At 36.0% G+C, this 17102-nt stretch overlaps 1 protein-coding gene across 1 annotated transcript in view; it reads left to right on the forward strand.

Moving 5' to 3' along the window:
* Window positions 1-16785, forward strand: part of EVI5 (ecotropic viral integration site 5) — a 231925-nt gene extending 215140 nt beyond the window's left edge. The window contains exon 20 of the mRNA XM_052637081.1: window positions 16474-16785. Coding sequence (XP_052493041.1) covers window positions 16474-16785 — 312 coding nt within the window. The remainder of the gene's footprint in view (window positions 1-16473) is intronic.
* The last annotated feature ends 317 nt before the right edge of the window (window positions 16786-17102 follow it).

A 17102-nucleotide genomic window follows, 5' to 3' on the forward strand; every position in this document is an offset into this window, starting at 1 on the left:
TGCAAATACTACTCCATCTTATATGAGGACTTGATCATCTGTGGATTTTGGTATCCACAGGGTCCTGATCCAGTCTCCCTTGGATACTGAGGGACAACTGTACTGATCTTTAAGTTGCTAAATAAATGGTCCCAGCAATTACTCTGTGGCTGTTAGATTGGAAACGTACCTCACAAGAAACCACTTCAAAGGAAACTGCATATACCCAAGTGGTCAAATGCCACTTGGGTTATAAGAAATAAAGGCAGATAATACTAAGCATTTTTAAAGGAAATGGAACTAACTATAAAGCCTAGAGTGACAGTTTGTATAGTTACTTGTTAGTACTCCTTGGGAGAAAAGTTATGACCAACCTGCTGCTGCTGCTGCTAAGTCGCTTCAGTCGTGTCCAACTCTGTGCAACCCCAGAGATGGCAGCCCACTAGGCTCCCCCGTCCCTGGTATTCTCCAGGCAAGACCTCTGGAGTGGGTTGCCATTTCCTTCTCCAATGCATGAAAGTGAAAAGTGAATGTGAAGTCGCTCAGTCGTGTCTGAATCCTAGCGACCCCATGGACTGCAGCCTACCAGGCTCCTCCGTAGACAGCATATTAAAAAGCAGAGATGTTACTTTGCTAACAGAGGTCCATCTAGTCAAGGCTATGGTTTTTCCAGTAGTCATGTATGGATGTGAGAGTTGGACTATAAGGAAAGTTGAGCGCTGAAGAATTAATGCTTTTGAACCATGGTGTTGGAGAAGACTCTTGAGAGTCCCTTGGACTGCAAGGAGATCAAATTAGTCAATCCTAAAGGAAATCAGTCCTGAATATTCATTGGAAGGACTGATGTTGAAGCTGAAACTCCAGTACTCTGGCCACCTGATGTGAAGAGCTGACTCATTTGAAAAGACCCTGATGCTGAGATTGAAGGTGGGAGGAGAAGGGATCGACAAAGGATGAGATGGTTGGATGGCATCACTGACTCAATGGACATGAGTTTGAGTAAACTCTGGGAGTTGGTGAATGGACAGGGAGGCCTGATGTGCTGCAGTCCATAGGGTCACAAAGAGTCAGACACGACTGAGCAACTGAACTGAAATGGATTGTTTCAGTAAGGGTGGAAGAGGCTTCCTTTTAGCCTTTCATGAAGAGGCCATCTGATAGTATACTCTTAGATCTAAGACATGAGGAAAATAAGATATAAATGCCTAAAGACATTTCAGTCATATGTATGATACCAGTAAGGTTTTAGCATGATTACAGTATTGTTTGTTGACATTTGGAATGACACTGATAAGATGTGCTTGAAGATTTTCAATCCACCTTACATGGGGCAACCAAAATGAGCTATGATTTTAAAATCCAGGGAATTTATTTGTGTGCTCAGGTTTCAAGACTTTAGTGTTCATTTTAAAAATTTATTTCATTTATTTGAAAGCTGATTATCCCGACTCTTCATCTAACTCTGACTTTCTCCTTCACTGTCGTGCCACTACTGCTAAACACATTAATAAAATAAAGAAGAGGGGGGGAAATAGATATCCATGCAACTTATCAGGTTCTTAATAGCATTCTGGATTTTGTTTGTTGTTCTTTGGGTGTTTTCATTTAATAAGTTTAGTCTTGTTTCTGAATTTTTTGTCTTTGCTGTCCATCTTACTGCAGGTGGTTGAGAAATGGTCATCCTGGATTGTAGGGTTAGTTCTGCCACTGATTAACTGTGTGGCCTTAGGATGCCTATTCATACATTCATTCAGTCAATGAATATTTGGACATCTTTTAACTCTCAGGCATACTTCAGGCCTTGCCTCAATTTCTGCATCCTAAAACAGTTATTTAAATGTTCATTATAAAGTCCTTTCCATCCCAGTCCTATGCTAGGTGTATAAAAGCCATAGTCCCAATTGTGAAGGAATTCAGACTGGTAGGGAGAGCCAGTCAGTATGGGCAATGCTGTGGTAGAACCATATGGTGCCACAGCCTAGAAATATGAAAAGGTTTCTGGGCGTGGGGGTGCCTAAGCTCTTTATTGAAGGACGAATAGAAGTTAGCCAGGAAAAGGAGAGTAGAAAGCTATTTCAGGCAGAGAAACCATCATATGCAAAGGTTCAGAGGTGTGTAAAGAGCTCAAGAAGAAATAACTAGAAATCAGTAAAGAGGGGCACCTCTAAAACCAGAGTGCCTTCTGGTTAGTCTGTTTTTAGTGTGTGGTGGTAAAGAAAAGCACTTACAGAGATTTAGCTGATGGCTAAGGGTAAAGCTTTCTTGAACAAGAGGAAGTGCATTAAATAAAATCTTCCTTAATTACGTTTTAAGTTATATTCCTATTAAGGCCTTGGTTTAAATGATGCATTTCGGAGCCAATTTGGATTTTTTTCAGTCTAATTTAGATATTCTTGTGCTATTTTTTACCAAGCTACCCAATACTTCATACTTGTTTGTTAATGCTATCTATTCTTAAATATTAATCCAGTTTCTTCAACTGCACTAAGATTTGGAAATATAATCAGTTATTTTAAAACTTTGGGGTATTTTTCTGCATCTTGTAATTCAGTTTTAAAGAAACAATAGTATAGTATTGATAGTGTTTCAAACTAGGAACCTTAGAAAATGTGCTCTACAAATTTACTGTCAATTAAAGGAAAATTGATACAAGGTGAATAGCTAGCTCTCTCAGATTTACAAAAACTAAAACTTTTACATTGTGGTTGGGAGTTTTAGTGCAGTAAGTCATGTGCTTTTCATGGGCCATATCTCGCAGATGCAGTTGGACATGAGATAATCAGATTTTCACTCCCCGCAAGCTGGACAGCTGAAAATGTCATACCAATAATACGTGTCAAAGACTCAGTGCTACTTTCCTGACTGTCTGATTTAAGTTGTTGTGGTCAGTGTGAGGAACCTGTGATATGATAAGATAGCATTCATGAGGTCATGTGGTTTGCAAGTACCCAATCTTAACTAAGCAGCCTGTGAGTACCTCCAGATGAGGAAGAGAGGATACTAACCTTGTCTGTTTGAAAGCTTATTTTGTGTTCAGTGATAAAATAGCATGGGTTTGTGGCTATGTATGTATATTGTATATTTTTAAAATTATTTTTCCATCAGAAGTTTTAGTTTCTGAAAAAAAGTAAATACTATAAATGAATTCATCTCCTTTAACTTCAGTCTAAAGAAATAAACATTTTATTGTGAATATTTTCTGCCTGTTTAAAATGAAGCTGTAGAAGGTAGCCATCGTTTCTTTTTATGTTGAGGAAAAAGCTAAATGTTGAAGGTTAACGTTGTTGGTGAACTTTTTTTTAATCAATTAAGTTTTCTTCATTTCCTAAAGAGAAAATTATTTCGTTTCAGTCTGGCAATATCTCTGTTGAAAATATATCCACAGAATGGCTATCTGACGTATATGTAAATAGAAATATTTTTTGTGTGTGTATATGTATATATAAAACAGCTTTATTGAGCTTTAATTCATGTCTAATACACTTCACCCACCTAAAGTGTACAATTCAGTGGTTTTTAGTGTATTCACTGAGTTGTGCAACCATCATCACAATAAATTGTAGAACATTTTTATCATTCAAAAGTTAGTCACATTCCCATTAGCAGTCACTCCTCATTTCCCCTCAAGGTTCCCGATAGTTCTAGGCAAACACTAATCTGTTGATACTTTCTGTCTCTGTTGATTTCTCCATGAATATTTCATTTAAATGGAATTATACAATATGTGGTCATCTGTGATTGGTTTCTTGTACTTAGTGTAATCTTGTCAGAGTTCATCCTTGTAGTAGCATGTATCAGTACTTCTTCATTCATAATGCCTAATAATATTCCTTCATATGGATATACCATAATTTATATATCCGTGCATCAATTGATAGACATTTTGGGATGTTTTCACTTTGGGGCTATTTTAAATAATGCTGCTGCAAGCATCTATATACAGGTTTCTTTGTGAACATTTTCATTTGTCTTGAATGTGTACTTATTAATGATATTGCTGAGTTATATGATAACTCTACTTTTAACCATTTGAGGAACTGCCGAACTGTTTTCCAAAGAAGGTGTACCGTTGTATATTCCCACCAGCTATTTATGAGGGTTCTGGTTTCTTCACATTCTTGGCAGTACTTGTCATTCTCTATTTTTGGGTGAGGGGGATCGAGAGCTATCCTAGTAAGTGTAAATGTTATCTCATTTTGTTTTTTTGATTTGTATTCTGTCTATAGTTAATGACAATGGACCATCTTTCCCTATGCTTATTAGCTATTTGTATCTTTAGAGACATACCTACTCAGACCTTTTGCCCATTTCAAATTGGGTTATCTTTTTATAATTTAGTTGTAAGAATTCTTTATATTGTCTAGACACAAATCCTTTATCAAATAAATGATTTAAAATTTGGTTGATTGGATGGGCTGATAAAACCTATGATTCAGCTTTAGAGAAGAAAAATTCCTCCTAGAAATTCAATCCAGATAGAAAAAAATACCTTGTTTTTATGAGGATGTTTTGCTAAAGGTTTGAATATTTTTTTCAGTGCTCCAGCTAAAGGTTAAATCATATGAAATGTACGTGGTACTTTGATGTAGCTTTAAAAGTTCAGAGTGAAACAAGTGTGAAGTGATTTATTTCCTGTAATTGGTCATAAATTTACATAGAACCTCATATATTCCTAACCTCATCACCATTGACATTAGAATACCTTCTAAATAATGTTAATGGTTTCAATTTTATCAAGATGTGTCAGCTGCCAGGAAGAGAGCAATGGCAGTTTCATTTTGTTTGCCTCAGTGTACTGGATTAATCTAAGTATGCACTAGAGAAAAACTAACAGTTCTTTGTAAATGGCTTTTATTTCTTTCCCCTCTGTCCTTCTCTCGTAACAAATGCACAGTGTAGGTTTCTTAAGTTCCAAACTTTGCTTCCCTTCTTTTTCACTTATTAATGTGTATACATATTTTTTCTTTGCTTCTAACAGTATGAGTTTTAACTGTTGCGTTTTATACATTTAACATAGACTCTATATTTTTTTTAATTTTAAGAGTTTCATCTGGCTTTAAAGAGATTTATATAGATTAATGCCAAAAACATTGTCAGCATTGTCTATTTTATATTATTTCAATAAAATTCTTGAATTTTCTCAGCTTAATCTGAATTTTAATTACTGTAAGTCTGAATTTTGGCAGTTGTCTATGTATGTAATGCAGTGATCAGCAGGTCATGACCTCTGATTGATCACTGTTATTGGTTTCCGGTTCTGATTCACTGGAAATCTTTTCGTTTGTGTGCTTGTCACCAGTTTTAATCTTTGTCATGTGTGAATTCAGTTTTTAAAGCTGATAATTGAGAATAAATATACTGTATCATTTTTCATTTACATGTATTTAAAATTTTGAAAACTATTAAAATTACTTTGTAAGGAATCCAACAAAATCACTGATTAAACTTTGGGGGAAAAGAGTAAAGCCTTTATAAATTAGAAATACAAATCTATGTTATTGGACTTTACATCTGCTCATATAAGATAATGTATAGTTATTTTTTTATATTATAGGTCACTTATAGAATTGTTACATTTAGCTTTAAAAGCTATAGCCCTGTGTTTTACAAAGATTGATTATAGAGACCCAAATGTACAAATAGGAGCTTTTATAATCTGATATGACTCAGTCTTGGAAACTTACTGCAACTGTTTTGCAGTTCACTTGGTATCACATGACTCACTTCAATGGTTTAAACCCTGTCTAGTAGTGATCAAAGTTCATTTGGTTAGGGGTTTTTTTGGTGTGTGGATGACTTTTTTCCACTTTGTTGTGGATTGATTGTCTTTCAAAATACTCAGTGCAGTCCTTCTTATTCTTTTGAATCTCAGAAAGTAGTAGTTGCCTGTACAATTCAACCTCCAAGCAGACACATGGGGAAAAAATTTTAACTTGAAATAATATATGCAGAACTTTAACTTTAAAGCATCATATCAATATAAGTGTTCATTATTAATTCTGTTACCTCTACATGTTAAAAACGGCAGATTAACCTGTTGGGTCACTTTAAAATCAACTGTAAAGTTAACCCCAACTTTTTTAAGGTACCACTGTTCTGTAATGTGCAGAAAGAAAGCAAATACATAGAGAACATGTTGTGTCCTCTGTCTACATGGTCAGCAGCCCAGATGAACAAGTTTTCTTAGAACAAATTTCCGTGTTACTTATTAAGTTATATTAAAAGCTGTATATCTGTAAAACATATCACATTTTTCTGTTTTATGAAAGAAACTTCTGTCTTAACCTTTAGTTATTTAGTAAATGAAGTAGACCAAGGAAAAAATTACAAAAAATACTTCTATATCCTTCATGATTATGAAGTCCTTTGAGGCTTCAGAATATTCACCCCTGCAGATTCTCCCTGCCTTAAAATTTTAATGTGATTTTTATGTGAAATAATTGTAATAGTTTTTAATACTCTTTTTTTAGTGTCTGAATTTTTACTGTCTTGCAGTTAGAAACACTGCTGTTTCCTGTCAAAACCTATGTTCATCAGACTGAACATGACAGTTTCCTGTTTTCTTATTAACTATACTGCGTTTTGTTTTATTCTTTATAAGTTGTATGTCTTCACTTATCACTTTCCTTTTCTAATTACTAAATGCCTTCTTTGGTAAGCATTGCTTAATATGTGCAGAGAAATCCTTAAATCCAATCTCTTTGTTGATAGTGAGAGTTTAAGATTTTGTTAACTTTTTAAAGTTGTAATGTGTATATCAGAATGTCAAGTATTATTTAAATAAATTCTATATGTTTTTACTTTTTTAACTCTGTCTCTTAATGCATAACATGATGAAGCAGTCCACATCAGGTAAGAAATAGTTCATTATTTGGGTCTTATATATTAGTAGCTCCATCTATATGCTTACTAGTTTTCTCTTTCAGCATTTAAAAGGACTGGATGGATAATCAATGCCCGAGAATTTTTTCAAGAATCCTGCTGTTTTAGTGTAGTTCATCAACATTCTTATGTGCCTACTCTGGTCAAGCCAGAAAGCTCAGTTCTAGGATACACAAATGATTAAGAAATAATCCTCATCATTAGGGGCTGACAGAAGAGGTAAAGTGTATGTACAGCAACCAATCATTCCATATTTTCCCAGACGGCACTGATTTTAAATATTTAATTCCAGTGTTAAATCATATAATTTGGAAAAAAAATCTATAAATGAACACTCAGGGACTTCCCTGGCTGTCCAGTGGTAAAGACTCTATCCTTCCTCTGCAAGGGACACATGTTCGATCCCTGGTCAGGAAGCTAAGATCCCTCATTTCGTGCAGCATGGCCAATAATAATAAAAGCGAAAATATGCATATATGTATGTGTGAATCACTACAGTATTAAAGTATTTATGCCTGTTGATTTATTTAAAATGCTATAAAAGTTATAAAAATGGTTTATAAAATGCTAATATTTTAAACTTAATAGCAAAATACTGGAAAACAAAAGAAAATATTTTTTAAAATAAAGGAAGCAGGTTTTTTTTTTTGTCTTTATTATTATTGGATTATTTGGAAATTTTGTTCTGGTGAATGTAACTACTTTATTATCAAAATGGTCAAGTTACAGATAAATTTGGAAGCATATTTGAGAGGTTTTATTGATCACCTAGTCTTGGGATACAACTAAACAAATAATTGAAACTAAAAAACTTAATATGCATGATGGGAAATGTTTGTTTTTAGATTTGTACTCCTCCTTGTTCCCTAAAGATTTTGAGGCAGTTTGCATGAATGTATATAATACAGAAACAACCAAAAATTAGGTTAATTAAATATAATTATTTGTAAATATGTAAATCAACACAGTCATGTCTGACTCTTTGTGACCCATGGACTGAATACTGGAGTGGGTAGCCTTTCCCCTCTCCAGGGGATCTTTCCAACCCAGGGATCAAATCCATGTCTCCTGCATTGCAGGCAGATTCTTTACCAGCTGAGCTACAAGGGAAGCCCAAGAACACTGGAGTGGGTAGCCTATCCCTTCTCCAGAGGATCTTCCTGACCTAGGAATTGAACTGGGGTCTCCTGCATTGCAGGCAGTTTCTTCAACTGAGCCATCAGGGAAGCCCAGTTAAACCAAAGGAAATTGCTAATACTGAAACTTTCACTTACAAATATGGTGGTATCATATGGGTCAATCTAATAGTTAAAATAATTAGTTCTAATCTAATAGAATCAGAGCTATTATTAGCATGCAGAAATGCCTACAGTATCAAAGTGGTCTGCATAAGTGGCCAATGTAAAGCATGGACCATAATATGTTAAAGATTCATGTTGTCTGGTAAGACAGAACCAAATCAGTTATTCCTTTTCCTGCTCCTTAACTTTGATTTCTTTTATGGATTCACATATGGTACTAGAAAATACACTGAATAGGAAAGTGTTAGGCTAAGTAAGAGCACTGTTATAATGGACTAAAACAGTGGAGTCCAGATATATAACTAGTGATTGTTTGGTTAGAGCCAAAGGTAGAGTTTACAAATACTAGCAGAAGAAAGAAAAAAACAAAAAAGAAGAATGAATGAATGGCAATTGCATGTCTTTCTAGCAACCTTCCATAGATATTATTTCTTGGATTTTTATTTAATAATAGACATTTTATTCTTAAAGTATCAGTTATATACAGAAAAATTCATGAATCCTAAGTGGTCCAGCTTGATGAATTATTGCCCAAAAAAAAAATGCTTATTTAATCTTCCATCAAAGTCAAGAACTAGAACCTTGCCATCATTTCAAAGGTTTCTTTGTCACTCTTCCACTTACTGCCTAGTTTTTAACCTTATACTAATGGAATCATACAGAATGAATTATTTTGTGCTTCACTTCTTTTGCTCATACTGTGAGATTTATCCATGTTGTTCCATATAGCAGTAAAAGTTCATTTTCATTACTGTATTGTATCAATTATATGAATATACCATAACTTATTTACTCATTCTGTTGTTATTTCTATTTAGGGTTATTATGAATAAAATTGCTATGAAATCCCATTATAAATGTTTTTTCAGTATATTATACTTATTTCTATTGTTTATATACTTAGGAATGGAATTGCTAAGTGACTTACTATATATGGTTCAAACCAGGGCACTTTTGAGAATGAAAATAGTTTGTCCCAAGAAAACTGTAATCTATGGTTATTTTAGGTGTAAGGTGTATAGGTGTTCAACTTTAGAAAATACTACCAAACCATTTTCATTCATTTTACTGATTTACACTTATGCCATCAGTTTACAAGAATTACCACATTACCATGTAATTACAAGAATCACATATCTCTGCTAATGTGATTGAACAACTGAAAATTCAGTGTTGTATTTTCTAATAAGAGGCTAGATGAATTTAATCAGGATGATCAGTTAAAGGACCATTAATTTGCTTTGACAATCAATCTGGCAGAAGGCAAGGCAAAAGTATTCTTGCAAAATTTAAAGAGGTTATGTTATAATACTTTGGGAAATGATTTGGCAGTTTATTAGAGCTTAATAATACAGTGACCCAACTTAATAATACAATGACCCAGCAGTTATAAAGAACATGAGCCTAAACATTGTCTTGAAACAGACATACTCTCAAAATTTGCTCAAGCAATTCTGACATTATAGACAAATATGGTCATAGACATAGACAAATATCACAGACCATCTCAATTTTTTTTAATTGATAGACTTTATTTTGGGAAACGCTCTTAGGTTTACAGAAAAATTGAGCAGAAAGTGAAGAGATAAACCCCCTCAGCACCTTCCCACAGTTCCCCCCGTGAACATCTTGTGTCAGTGTCATACATAAGCTAATGTTGGCACATTAACTAAAGTCTGTCTTTACATTAGGATGCACTCTTTGTGTTGTACACCCTGTGGGTTTTTACAAATGTACTAGTTACGATGACTTGTAACTGCCATTACTGTGTCATACAGAATAATTCACTGCCTCAGTCTCCTGTGCCCCACCTATTCATTCTTCTCTCTCTCCCTTTTAACCTCTGACAACCACTGGTCTACTTACTGTAGCTACAATTTTGCCTTTTCCAAAATGTTGTATTTGGAATTATATAGTATTTAGCTTTTTCAGATTGACTGCTTTGACTTAGCAGTAGGCACTTAAGATACTTCCATGTATCTTCTTGCAACCCCAGCACCCCTAACAACCTAATATTAAACTGCTTAGCAGTTCTTAAGACCTCTCTTTGGCCTGCATACTTTTAGTACATGCTTCATCTTTTTAATGGAGCCTTTCAAATGTGTGATACCATGAGATACTGTTTAACCAGAAAGAATTATTGGTACAGATTCAATCATTTGGAAAGAAACCAGTATCCTACTTAAAGATTTGGAAAGGATCCACTCTTTCAAAAGGTGTATTTTGTGTGTGTGTGTGTGTGTGTGTGTGTGTGTGTGTGTGTGTGTGTGTGTGTGTGTTTTAAAGCTCCTGAGTTTCCTTGGAGGCCTCTCCTCCAGAGTGGAAACCAAAGGCCTTGAAAATCTTATTTTTAACAAGTTTCCAAGGTAGTCTTATCAGGGAAGTTTGGTAATGCTTTGGGTAGAATTTGTTTATTTTTCTGGCTCTAGTTGTTAATATTTTAAGCAGATTTATTGAGGCAAAACTTACATATCATAAAGTTCTTCCATTTTAAGTGTAAAATTCAATAGCTTTTAGTGTATTTACAGAGTTGTGTGACAGTAATCACAGCCTAATTTTAGAATATTTCTGTCACCCCAGAAAGAAGCCTCATGTCCACTTTCAACCATTGTCTTTCTCCTCCGCTCTTCCCTGGTCATAGGCAGCCACTAGTCTACTTTGTCTCTGCGGACTTGCCTATTCTGGACTCTGTATAAACAGAATCTCGTAATATGTTGTCCTTTGTATTTGGCTTTGACTCAGCTTAATGTTTTTGAGGTTCATTCATGTATCAGTACTTCATTCCTTTTTACTGCCTTTCAATTGTACGGAACAGTGTCTTGTGATTATTTCACCTGCATACATTTATTCAAATGATTGTCTTAGTGTTTTTCATTTTATTGATGTGTTCTCTTATGTTTAACTCTCCTCTTGTTGTTCAGTCGCTAAGTCATGTCTGACTCTTTGCTACCCCATGAACTGCAGCACGCCAGACTTCCCTGTCCTCCACTGTCTCCCAGAGTTTGCTCAAGTTCATGTCCATTGAGTCAGTGATGCTATCTATCTCATCCTCTCCTGCCCTCTTCTCCTTTTGCCTTCAGTCTTTCCCAACATCGAGGTCTTTTCCAGTGAGTTGGCTCTTCGCATCAGGTGGCCAGAGTATTGGAGCTTCAGCTTTAGCATCATTCCTTCCAGTGAATATTCAGGGTTGATTTCCTTTAGGATTGATTAGTTTGATCTCCTTGCTATCCAGGGGACTCTCATACAGTGCAAACTCTCCTCTAATACAGTGCAAATCTCCTGTTATGTTTTAGTTCTCTTCTTTTAGTTTAGGTGTACTATTAATTTTATCTTTGTTTTAAAAATTAATCTTTGTCTTTGCATGGTTTGACAGCTTATTCCTTTTATTTATTTACTTATTTATTTGGCTGCACTGGGTCTTAGTTGTGGCACACGGGATCTTTGTTGTGGGGGCGGGATCTTTAGTTGCAGCATGCAGACTTTTAGTCGTGGCAAAGGGGAGCTAGTTCCCTGACCAGGGATCGAACCCAGGCTCCCTGAATTGGGAGCGTGGAGTCTTAGCCACTAGACCACCCAGAAAGTCCCTGATTTCACCTTCTTGAAAAAATCTTTACTCTGGCCTGCTTGTCTACTTCAAAGAGCTGTCACCATGTACAGGTGGAGGCCTCCTGCATAGCTGTCATCATGGGAACTTTCTTTGTTATCCTAGGGATTCCTTTTGCCTCACTTCTCCATTAGACTTCCTTTTTCCTGGATCAAAAATAAAAGCATGTCTTTCTTGGTATACTTCATTTTGGTGGACATATCACTTACCTTTCTGGGGGGAAAAAAGATGGAGATAAACTATAGAAAAGATTTATCTGATTTATCATGATTGACCCCAGATTTTAAGTCCTTGATGCTTTTAACTCATACTTTAGCCTCACATTTACTTGATAGTTTGTATGAGTATAGATTTTTTTAAGATAATTATAATTTTTTAAAATATCAGTTAGAAATTTTTTTTCAGAATTTTGAAAGCACTAATCTATTGTCTAATACTGTTCTGATTCTTAATCTTCTATGTAAAATTTGTTGGTTTGGGCTGGATACTTTCTTTGTTCCCAGTGTCCTGAAATTTCATTGTGATATATACCATGATATAGGTTTACTTTTAAACCATTGCCTTGGGCACTTGATAGGCTTTTTCAATATCAAAGCTCATATCTTTCAGGTCAGAGAAATTTAAGTCTAAGACCCCTTTTTAGAATATCACTTTTTCTTTTTACATGGATGTAGTGTCTTCAGAAGCAATGAGTAATGCTTGCTTTTTTTTTTCAAGTTTTTTCTCCCCAAATAGTCTGTTACTTCTTGTTGCCTTTTTTATGGTTCTCTTAAATGCTTTCCTTAAATGTCTGATAATATTTGACTCTCTGCTCAGAATTAAGACTACAGAACTTTAAAACCTGACAGGAAGGTCTGAATGCCTGGGTAGGATGCATTGACTAAAACCATCATTGTATTATGATCCTGCTGAGATCCTTCTCTGAGGAATTCAAAGATTTCCCAGAAAGGATCCCTTTACATACAATTCCAGAGAGTCCTGGTGCCTTTCTTTCCTTGTGAAATCTCAGAAGTACTTTGAGGCACATTCGTTGCCTTTAGAACCTATGTCTAACTTCACCTAGAAAAATAATATTTCCTCTTTTCCATGATATGAGTGCATTATTGGCACTTCACAATTTAAAATTTTTGTCTTTGCTTTTAGTATTATGAAGATATTCCTATAGTTTTTATGAAATTAGAAGACGGTGGGCCTCAAAAAGGTACACTCAAGAATATATGTGTACTTTTCAAGACAAGAGTCAATAGCTTTTATCAGGTTCTTTATCCTGTGATTGACCCCCCAAAAAATGTCAAACAAAACCAAACAAAAGAAAAAAGTGAAATATTGTGTAAAGGGTGGTCCTTACTCTTGAATGGACATCAAAATTATTCAGCTTTTTGAGCATATACATTTCTAGATTCTACTGTTATACCAGGAAAAGGTTTCAGGAAAAGAGATTTCAACAGACTACTTGTTTCAACCTCCAGAAGGTAGAGTCGGCCCAAAACAGCTTGGTTGTACTACTGAAAGATGGTGTCCATTTGTATATACCAGACACACACACAGGCAGAAAGATGTTCATAGTTCAGCAGCACTTTTGTCCTGAATAAATGATAGTTCCATTTTGGGTAAATCAACTCCTTTCTGAGTCAGCCTCATTTGGTTTGAACAGAGGATCTACCTCAGTGATCCTTTAACTGAGCATATCAACATCTCCTGAAGTACTTTTAAAATATATAAATTCTGGGTTTTCACGCTCTGGATTTGGGTTCATTAAATCTGGGGAGCAAGTCTACATTTTTCGTAGGCATCCTCGGTTATTCTGATGCTGATGATCAGTGAGCCATATTTTGAGATATGCTAATCTAAATTTGCGACCAGTGTTATCCTTGAAAGTTTTTGTAGTGGGGTTGGGTTGAGAAGGTTACTTGTCTGCATTTTTGTTGTTTTTTTAAATATAATTAGTTCCTAGAAGTCTAGTAAAAAGGCTGAGCAGTACAGCTCTTAGACACAGACAGCAAAAATGGCACTTTAAAAGGCACAGCTCTGGACTTCTCGCAGGAAGACTCCTTTTCAGAGGATGTGGAGTCCCAGAGGACATCCCTCCCTGAAAGTGAAAATGTTAGTTGCTCAGTCATGTCCAGCTCTCGGGGACCCCATGGACTATATAGCCCGTCAGGCTCCTCTGTCCATGGATTCTCCAGGCAAGCATACTGGAGTAGGTTGCCATTGCCTTCTTCAGGGGATCTTCCTGACCCAGGGAACAAACCCAGGTCTCCTGCATTGCAGGCAGATACTTTACCATCTGAGCCACCTTGAAGACTAACCCATTTGAGCCCACACTCTGGGTACTCAGTACCCTGGAATTCCTTGACCAGATGTTTATTTTCAGGGCCTGCATAGGCCTCTACCCTCTCAGAACCAATATGCACACTCCTAGGTCCAGGGGATAACTAGATAGCTTCAGTTTTATCAAATAGTCCCTTCCCTTCAGATTTTTCTTCTCTCCACCAAAAACTTTTTCTGTGCCTTTGCTCTTCTGTATTAGCAATTATCAAATAAGGAAGCATTTTTTAAATTGCATCTCTGATGTTGAAGAAATGACCCTTCTATCTGTAGTTTTATTTCCTATAATATTTGAGGTTAGTGATTACATTTGATATGAGGCTGTGGTGTTTTAATTGCAGTAAATTTTGTTAAAGAAAAGCTACAGCTTTCCCAACAATTGGGAAGTTGTAGTTCCTCTGCCACAATCCTCCTTTATAGCCAGGAAGAAGGAGGACATGCACTCTGTATTATTTCTTCAAAAGGGTCTGGGGACAAGAGAAAGGAAGAGATTAACTGACTTAATTTTATATTTGGAGCTATAAATCATGTGTTGCAATTCGGTGATAGGATGTTGCATCAGAGCATGGCAGTTGTAGTAATGCAGTGGGTATCACAACCACGGGGAGGTCTCTGTGGTGCTCTATGCCCTTTCCCTGGAGATTCAACTCGAAGTTTATCTCCCTTGTGCTATGCCAAAGAGGAAGGTTTTACTTCAGTTACACAGTAACTCACAGTGATGTTCTCTTAGCCTAGGGCACAAGAATTTCTTAATGTCTGACGCTTTCCCTGAGGCAGACATCGCTTTGTTGAGCCCCAGCATCCTTCTTGTTTCCCATTGTCACATACCAACAGAGATTTACTAGGGTTTCTTCACTTCTTCCTGGAGTCTATCAGGAAAGCTAGGAGGTGTTATGGCAAAGCTGTAATGTCTTTACTCTCAGAACCGTTAGTTTTGAAAGTGTATGTAATATTTCCTGAATATTTCACATTGCCTTTATCTCAAGATTGGAAAGGTAGTTAGTGACCAGGAATTTGTCCCTAAAGAACAAAAATTGCAGGTTGATAATACTGATAAGGACAAGAGATATGAAGTGTATTTTTAGCAAATTCTTGATAGTCAAAGTAGATTTGGGTAGTTATTTGTTTTTATTGTTTTAGATTAAAAAAAAACTCTTGTAGGAGAAAATTCATGATGAATGAGAGAAATTAAACAAGTGATAATATCAAGATTAAATCTTATATTTTTGAAACAAATTCTTGAAAAGAGGCTGATGTCTTAATTGTATGGTAGTGGACATGATAGTATCTGTTGGTAGGGGGGGTGGGAATTTGAAGGAACTGAGGCAAAGAAGGGACAGATGATGAAAAGAAAATCACTCAGTACTGGTAAAACTGGTTTGGGAGAATGTGGTTTTTGATGTGTGACAACAGTGGGTTTTTCAGTATTGAACTTTAGAGTTTGTCTGACTTGCACACCCAGTAATAGATAGCATTTGATCTCCATAGCCCTTCCCACACAAGGGTATGGCCCTGTAAGACTCCAGGGATGGAGAAGCAGAACCTGGTTCCCAAAGATGGAAAGAGAAGAAAAAGAGCTGAGTAGTATGTGCCATTCCTCTCCACTACCCCTTAGTAAGAGAAGTCACTCTCTCCCTGGGAAGAATAGGGGAGAGAAGACAGAAATATTATACGTTCCCTCTACACAGAAGAACATATCATGGTGGGAAGAAAGCATCTCTGCTCTTACTGAGTGATAGTGGTATGGTGGTCTTTAGGCTGTTTTAACAGGATGGAGACTCAGCAAATGTTTTTGATTTGTAAACCATTATCATCATCATTATTCACAAAATTATGGAGACATGCTCTAAGACAGGGTGTGTGATAGTTCAGAGTATTGTCTTAATTAAGTTCATTTCTTCTACAGACATACTCTGAAATATTTACAGGTGAACTGATAGGATGAGATTTACCTCAAAATAATCAGGAACATGAGAGGTATATTGTAACAAGACTGTCCATGATGTGTTAGATGTTGAAATTAATGATGGGTACAGGGGGTTTATGTTATTTCTAATATAGCAGAGGTTCAGTTTGAATCTAAACTTGACTGTTGTATGTCCTCAGCACACTATACTACCTGAGTCTCTTATTTCCTAATCTCTAAAATGAAGACAGTAAAATCAACCACATAGGATTGTTGTGATGATTTAACTAAAAATAAATTATGTGCCCATTGCATGATATTTAAGAGTCACTAAAAAATTGGTAGTTACTATTTATATCCATAAATTGAAAAAAGATCAAGGTATCTTCTTGCTTAAATATGAAATGTTTCCTTTCTTGGAGTGTGTGTATTTCCCCAGGTTGAGTATATTAACTTGGATTTTGTTTTGACAGCTCAGGTGCCTAAAAGGCCAGAGAGGCTTCTCCAGCCAACCCCCTTTTGATGGAATCCACATCGTCAACCATTTAATAGGAGATGATGAATCATTCCATTCCTCTGATGAAGAGTTTATAGATAATTCCTTACAGGAAAGTGGCATTGGTTTCCCTTTGCACAGAAAATCTGGTCCAATGTCTTTGGACCCCACTCTGGCAGATGGTAGTGAAAGCGAGGCAGAAGACAGCACTCTGGAGACCAGAGAGGGCAGTCGAGTGGCTCAAAAGGAGCAGCCCCTAAGAAGAGCGTCGTACTCAACCGCTGTCTGACCATCACTGTGACCTAGACTGCGCATTTTTCTTTAAGGGATCAGTTATCATGACAAAGGGTTTTTGGAACATATCTGTTTCATATGTATATGTGTGTGTATATATATATAAATATATATTTTACAGTCTTATCTGCCTTTTTATCTTTGCCAAATCTTCACCACTGACTTACCATTGCCATAAAGTAGAATAGAATATGGTTAATGGGAAAAACGAGGTTCTAACAGTATTACTAAATATTAACATTTCTTGTTTAGAAAATGCAATTATATCTATATGTAGAGAACCATTTTGAAGTTCAGAACTACGGAAAATTG

The sequence above is a fragment of the Budorcas taxicolor genome, chromosome 3, assembly GCF_023091745.1.
Source record: "Budorcas taxicolor isolate Tak-1 chromosome 3, Takin1.1, whole genome shotgun sequence".
In the NCBI taxonomy this organism is placed as follows: domain Eukaryota; kingdom Metazoa; phylum Chordata; class Mammalia; order Artiodactyla; family Bovidae; genus Budorcas; species Budorcas taxicolor.